The sequence below is a fragment of the Lactuca virosa genome, chromosome 6, assembly GCF_052849685.1.
Source record: "Lactuca virosa cultivar CGN04683 chromosome 6, Lactuca_virosa_CGN04683_v6, whole genome shotgun sequence".
Lineage (NCBI taxonomy): Eukaryota > Viridiplantae > Streptophyta > Magnoliopsida > Asterales > Asteraceae > Lactuca > Lactuca virosa.
In genome coordinates this window covers 60,679,610-60,687,348 of record NC_136431.1, presented here as the reverse complement: position 1 = coordinate 60,687,348, position 7,739 = coordinate 60,679,610, and the positions used below count along the sequence as shown (strand labels likewise).

Below are 7,739 nucleotides of genomic sequence, written 5' to 3'. Positions count from 1 at the left end.
ATTTGACTAAGGTATATTGTTATCCAGGTCAGTTATGAGTAAGGATCGGTTGTATTGCTGTACAACTCTTGGCCGCATTAAGGTGATACACTACTAGTTATATATTATATATTTATGTGATATACCTATGTCATGCTAGAACTGATGTTAAGATGTTAAGATGATGTGGTGTTATACCTAGTTGCCATGCTAGGATTGCTATTATGATGTTATGGTGGTGATGAAATGATCTTTTATGATCTTTTTATGTAATATTTTATTGTATGCTTAATGTATGAGATGTTGATTATGGTAACAAGTTACAGTAGTTGCAATCTATGGCTTATAGATATGATGATAATGATATAGTTTTTACAATATGTTGTTACATGCCATATTGCTTTATTATTAGATACATGTATTGTCATTCCATATTAAGGGGTGTTTGGATAAATTAACTTATAACTTATTAGCTTATTGCTTATTAGCTTATTACGGTGGGAATAAATAGTTTTTGCAAAAGTGTTTGTGGTGAGAATAAACAATGGAGGGATGCTTATTAAAATCAGCTTATTTAGCTTATTCCTACCACAATTAGCTGATTTTTAAGGATTCATATCCAAACATTTAAACTTAGTTTACTGTGGTAGGAATAAACAATAAGCAATAAGCACCGTCTTTTTCCTATCCAAACACCCTCTAATATAGGGTACGAGTTGACTCGATGTAAATGAGTGACTAAAGTCTGATTAATGATGTGCTGCTACCTACTAGTGATGTTGATGTGATGTGTCACCATTAAAGTGATCACGACCTCAAACCATTCTAAAGCGATTTGTCGACATTGGCAAGCTTGCTACCTGGAGTTGTTGTATGGTTTCTTAAACATGTGATATACATTCCTCTTGTTATACTCTTCCCCTTTATTGGATTATCCTGCGAAAAGAATTTCTGAAGCCGTGTGGTCATTGATGAGTTTTAGATATATAGAAAATAAAATGAGAGGTACCCCAAATAAGTTTTTAGATAGATGAATGAAATGAGAGGTACCTTGATGTTGATGTGATTCAATGTCGATGTTATTTTATATAACGATTTTTTATAAGACACATCGACAATAGACGAAATATTGATCGAAAATCTAATAAAAGGAAAATGATAAATTATATGACGATCAGTCGTTATTTCTTGACTTAATATAGAATCATTTAATTATGAGATATTGACTATATATGAATGAAAAACTCTCAAATGTATGATGATAACTTATATATGTGATTATATCATCGTCAGCACTGATGGCAGGGCATATAAAAACATGAACAACATAAGATATTATAAAAATAAAAGTATATGCAAAATAAAATAATTAATATATTCAAAAGAAAGAAGTACCCTGGTCACAAACATAGACACATGCATACTTTATCGAACTTCTTTATCTTTTTCCAGTAAATAGAGATATATACGGTGTGTATTTTGCAGCCTTTCGGGAGGTGCATTAACACACACACACTAGAAATACACAGACATGGAGGTGAAGGATTTATAGTGCAGGAATCTTTGAAATAATCCTTTTCTTTTTCAGCTCCCCTGTCATCCCTAACCTCCATTATAGCTATAAAAGCTTGTAACTTTTTAAGGAACACGTAACTATGTGTGCATCGTTGTGTGTTTAAGAAATTGTTCAAGAAAACAGTGATTAAAAATCGTTGGATTTGAAAAAACCAACTAAATTTTGTGTTGGGTTTTTGTCATTTTAGATTGAAATTGAAGTCAAACATATGATAATTTGACTTCATTTCAAAGACACTCTGTTTTCACGATTTCTGCTAAGGTGTTCTTGTCTTTCTCTATGCACATGAAATCATGTGGGTTTGATTCGGTTTCTTTCTTTTCATCTTCCGAAAAGAAAGAATTCATATTTTATTGGTCCCACTAAGCTTCATACAGCTTCAATCCCGAAGAACTTTGCCTCTTCTACACTCAAAATCCAAAAGGTAATCCTTCAATTCAACCTACTTATTCCCCATTCATGAGTTTTAGTATCGTTTTTCTTACAAAAACTTTAAATTTCTTATATGTGTGTTTAATTGTTAGTGTGGTTTGTGTTTAACAATCATATTGCTTCATTGCATACGAGTTAATTGGTGTCTGCATAATGTCTGACCTTCAAGTATGAATCTTTGACCTTGAATCCGCATGAACATTATGTTTTATGTAAATTAAGGTTACAAGAATCATAATTAAGGCTTTCCCATTTGGCTAATTACAGTTCTAGATATGGGAAAGAGTTCAAGTCTCCAAATTTCATCAATATTCTGATACAATCTGTTCTCGTTTTCAGGATCTGCATATGTTCTAAACGCAATGGCTAGAACTTCTTATTCATGGCAATCAGCAGTTGTACTCCTTGCTATTTTGATTGTACCAATTCGGTGCTCCGATCACCATAATATCTCTCAAGAACAAACCCTTTTGAGAATCCAACAACTTCTGTATTACCCTGTCATTCTTAGCAGCTGGAACAACACCACAGATTTCTGCAACACAGATCAAAGTTCATCAGTAACAGTTATTTGCTACGAAGGCGTAATAACACAACTTCACATCATCAATAGCTATAAAACCCATCAATTGCCTGAAGATTTCTCGATAGACACATTTGTTACAACCCTCATTAACCTTCAAAGCTTAAAAGTCCTCAAACTGGTTTCATTAGGTCTATGGGGACGAATACCTGCAAAAATTTCCCATTTATCATCGCTAGAAATCCTCAACATTACTTCAAATCACTTCAATGGCAAAATCCCATCGGAAATCACATCTTTAGCGAATCTCCAATCCCTTGTTCTCGATGACAACAACTTTACTGGATGGATTCCATCCCGTATCGGATTCTTATCACGTTTATCAGTTTTGAGCATGAAGAACAATTCGCTAAACGGGTTGTTGCCAGATTCTTTAGGGAAACTAACTGATCTTCGAGTTCTTATGCTTTCTCGCAACAACTTTTCGGGCGAATCCCCGGATCTTAGTGATTTGAAAAACCTCCGAGCTCTTGAACTTGGAGGTAATTCACTAGGACCCAAGTTCCCTAGAGTCCCATACAAAATTATCTCCATTGTTCTTCGAGAGAACAAGTTCACCAATGGTTTACCCGAAGAACTACATTCATTTTATCAACTTCAAAAGCTAGACATAGCTTTAAACAGATTCGTTGGACCCTTTCCAACTTCTATACTATCTTTACCATCGATAACTTATTTAGACATAAACGGGAACCGGTTTACGGGATTGCTTTCCGAGGATCTCCCATGTAATCCGGGATTCCAGTTCGTTGACTTGTCGGCTAATCTTCTAACCGGGAAGCTCCCGGAATGTCTCGTGTCTTCAAAGGTCCGGAATGTGGTGTACAACGGGAATTGCTTGAGCACAAACGATGGAAACGAAATTAAAAGTCAAAAACCGATTTCATTTTGTAGAACCGCAGCTTTGGCAGTCGGAATCATACCCCGGAATCACAAAACAAGTAACTTGTCAAAAGCAGCTCTTGCATTAGGGATCACCGGCGGGATTCTGTTGATCGGTGTGGCGTTCTTGATTTTCCGGCGAGTTCATGGTAAAAAGATGGAGAAAAAGCCTCCGGCGAGGGTGATAGAGGAAAACTTGACGAGTTCTTACTCGTCGAAGTTGCTTTCGGATGCAAGTAAGCCTTCTCTCCTTTGACCTTTTAAGGTCAAAGTTCAATATTAACAATCAATTTCAAAATTTGAAGGATATGTTACTCGAGTCATGAAGCTTGGAACAGTAGGAATCCCAGCTTATCACGCTTTTTCGTTGGAAGAACTCGAGGAAGCTACTAATGGCTTTGATGCATCCACCTTCATGGGCGAAGGGTCCCACGGTCAGGTACATTTTTATTTCCTGATTATACTCAGGAAGTATCAGATACTTCCTGATATAGCATCGGATAACCAAAACATTAAAAAATGTTCTGGTTATCTGCCACTTCCTATGATATCAGTATCGAGCTGATACTGATGTCCAATGTTTTTTAACAAAATGTATTGATCATTTTGACAAATTTATTGAATATCAGATGTACAGAGGTCGGCTAAAGGATGGATCATATGTAGCTATACAATGTCTAAAAATGAAAAAAAACCACAGCACACAAACGTTTACGCGTCATATAGAGTTGATCTCAAAACTTAGACACCAACATTTAGTCAGTGCTCTGGGCCACTGCTATGAATTTTACCTCGATGACTCGAGTGTCAGCAGGCTATTTCTCGTGTTTGAGTATGTGCCAAATGGGACCCTTCGGGACTGGATTTCAGGTAAACTTTGAAATAATTCAAACTTCATATAATCAATAAACTAGAAATTTTTTAACTCTAATGTGTATAATAGGGAACAAAGGAAAAAACTTGTCATGGAGTCAAAGAATAGCAGCTGCTATTGGTATAGTGAAGGGCATACAATTTCTTCACACGGGCATCCTGCCCCGTGTGTTCTCGGGCAGTTTAAAGATAACCGATGTTTTGTTGGATCAGAATTTTAGTGCAAAGATTAGCAGCTACAACCTGCCATTGTTGGAGAAAGTTGAAAAGGTATGAATACTGTGAAATATTTTATAATGAAACGATTTAATGTTAATGTGAACTTATTCTTGATGTACACAGGATGGTGTTCAAGGTTATTTCAAAAGTTTCAAAGACACGAATCGTGTGAAAGTTAGCCATCCAGAGAAACTTGATGTGTATGATTTCGGTGTTATACTGCTTGAGATCATTTCAGGGAGACCGATTTGCACACAGAAGGAAGTAGAGTGTTTAAAAGAACAGTTTCAGAGCAGAATGAGAGCTGATGATGGAGCTATGAAGGAGATGGTTGATGTGACAATTCTTGATAAATGTTCTGATCAATCTTTAATGACAATGATGGAAGTTTGCAATGGGTGTTTGCTTGATGATATAGCAGATAGACCTTCTGTTGAAGACATGCTTTGGAATTTGCAATTTGCTGCTCAGGTTCAGGAGGCCTGGCATAGTAGCCATGGATCTCCGGTGTCATCTTCACAACCTGCAATCGCAGAGCAATAGCATTATGGGTTCTTGTGGACTCCAACCATTGAAAGGAGTTTCGTTTGTAAAGAGTGTAAGAATCGTTCTAGCTCATTGATTTCTATTTGAGGTAGATAGGTTATCGGTTTATGTAAGTTTTGTAATGATTAGATTCAGGAATAATGTGTAACTAATAACACATTGTATGATGATGTCTTATTGTAAGCAAGTTATCAAATTCTTGGTTTTCGGTAATTCTATGAATGTTAATCCTACATTACCTTACAATTTGTTAAATAGTTAGAGATGAGAGAAAGGCTCGAGTCCATTAAAGGGGATTATTAGACTGTATTGTACATTAAGCCCATTGTACTCAGCCTCGACACTGTAACGAGAAACTGTAACCTGTTTCGTCGACAGCATTAGCGACTCCTCTGTACTCGGCCTGGAACGAGAAACTGTAACATGTTGCTTGGACGACCATGAGACTAGATTGTCACCGAGATAAACACAATGCCCGATCATGGATCGTTGGAGGCGGGACATCCCCTACAATCGATGTCAAAATAAACAATCAAGTTGGAGGTAGTCGATGGATGGAGTTGAAGACTATAGTCAAGAGTACCTCTGATGTAACGAAGAATGCATTTGAGAGCATTGAAATGCGGCTATGGGTCATGCATATAAAGACATATCTGTTGGATTGCGAAAGAGATGTCGGGACACGTGAATGTCAAATACTGAAGACCGCCGTCAAGGTTATGATGCGATAGAGAGTGGGATCGGAAAATAGAGGATCAATGTGGTCTAGTTTCAACTATACATCCGCTACTGTGTGACAAGGGTTACAATCTAACATATGAGCTCTCCGTAAAAGTTCCAACGCATACATGTGTTGGGATAGGAAAAGGTTGGTCTTGTCTCTAGATGCAACAATCATGAGAAAATATGAAAGATGACCCATGTCAGTCATCACAAACTCAAATGAGAGCAATCTCACATGTGATCACGTTGTAAAAGTTCCAATACATATTTGAGTTGGGATAGGAAAAGGTCGGTCTTGTCTCGAGATGCTGCAATCCCGAGAAAATATGAAAGATGACCCATGTCGGTCATCACAACTCAAATAAGAGCGAGGAGATGATGTGGTGGAGCAGGTCCGAAGACGAGGCAGTCAAAATAATATCGTCAAAATACAGAAGCAAGAAAGTTGTGGTATCTCCTTGTTTAAAGATGAACAAGGAAGAGTAAGATTTGCTATGAGTAAAAGTGATGTGCGTAATAAATGTGGCAAAGCGATGGAACCATGCTTTGGGGGCTTGCTTTATGCCGACTAGGGATTTCTGCTAAGGCATATATGATTTAGGTGAGTTGAATCATGAAATCTCAAAGGCCGATGCATGTAGACTATCTCATTCAGTTACACGTGCAAGAAAGAGACTATTATGCTGAGGATATATCAAATTGTTTCCACTTTGACAAACAAGTTAAATGTCTCACCACAGTATATACTGGGTTGCTGACATTTCTCGTCTGCAACCATACAGATTTTATACCTTCCACGAGAACTATATGTCTTGCATTTCTTCTTAAACAATCACATAGATTGGACAATATCAGCCCTCATAGGCCTCAGAACAAGTACCCATGTCTTGATAGAAATAAGAGCACCAAATTCATCATTTATGGTAATGGTCCAATTAAGGATACATAGGGCTTGAAGATGAGATTTAGGCATAGGGGACTTTGTGGTGGTGTGAAGGTTGAGAAGGGAGATAGGTTTTGTAATATCACGTTTGGCTCGAGTGACCTTGGGTGTTGATTATTAAGATGTAAACTCGAAAAACTTAAAAACACAATATGGATGATGATGCTCAAACTAGAACACAAGAAGATTTAACGTGGTTCACTTGATCTGTTTAACTAAGCTACGTCGACATGCAAACTAGAGAGATTCTTTTATTGCTTAATGAATGTTATACAAATTTAAGTATTTACTGCACTCATAATGTAGGCTCAAAATCATGTTATGTATAAAGTTACAATAAATGAGATGTATTTATAGTGTCGTTGACCTAAAGTTCTTGATTAGGCCAATGAGGCTATGACAGGCTGTCATTAAGTCAAACTTTTCCCTAAGGTAGCAGAGTCAATGTCGAAGCTTTAAATAGAACCTCTTTGTTGTAAAGACTCTCTTAAGACTCCATAGAAAAGGATTTCTGCAGATGCTTTAAATTCAGCACACTGCGCTTAGGGACCTCTAAGCAAGTTTCACTTCTCTCAAGATTTCAATCTAGACTTCTACACTTCACGCTAGTCCGAAGTTGTTACAACTGGGAAAATTTGGATTCTTCGCGTCCCTTCAGGCCTTTAGTATGCAGACATCATCATGAAGGGATTACCATCATCATTGTGTTGGATTAATGTCTAAGTCCATAACTATAATTGGTAAGACTTGACCCGACCCGGCATGGTCCATTTGGGTTGCATGGCATCATGCATTTGGATAGACTATAATGAGAGAAATAACACTTAAGGTTGGTTAATATATTATAAGTTCTAATATATTAATAAGGTTATTTAATTAGTATTGATCAAGAATTAATTTGGAATTAATTAAGTGATCAAAAGGAGACTAATTAAATATATGGGTTGATTGTGTAAATCATTCATTCTTATATATGTGGGCTT

At 36.8% G+C, this 7,739-nt stretch overlaps 1 protein-coding gene across 2 annotated transcripts; it reads left to right on the top strand.

The window, feature by feature from the left end:
- Positions 1–1,450: 1,450 nt before the first annotated feature.
- LOC145119922 (Leucine-rich repeat protein kinase family protein) lies at positions 1,451–5,303 on the top strand. Of its 2 annotated transcripts, none has more exons than XM_079055688.1 (6): positions 1,451–1,979; positions 2,327–3,688; positions 3,758–3,891; positions 4,082–4,322; positions 4,396–4,595; positions 4,668–5,303. In XM_079055688.1, exons 2-6 carry the CDS (start codon positions 2,350–2,352, stop codon positions 5,085–5,087), a joined length of 2,334 nt encoding a protein of 777 aa, XP_078911814.1. In that variant the 5' UTR covers positions 1,451–1,979; positions 2,327–2,349; the 3' UTR covers positions 5,088–5,303. The 2 variants fall into 2 exon arrangements, with proteins under 2 accessions (XP_078911814.1, XP_078911815.1); XM_079055689.1 differs by lacking the exon at positions 1,451–1,979 and adding an exon at positions 2,070–2,155.
- Positions 5,304–7,739: the final 2,436 nt, after the last annotated feature.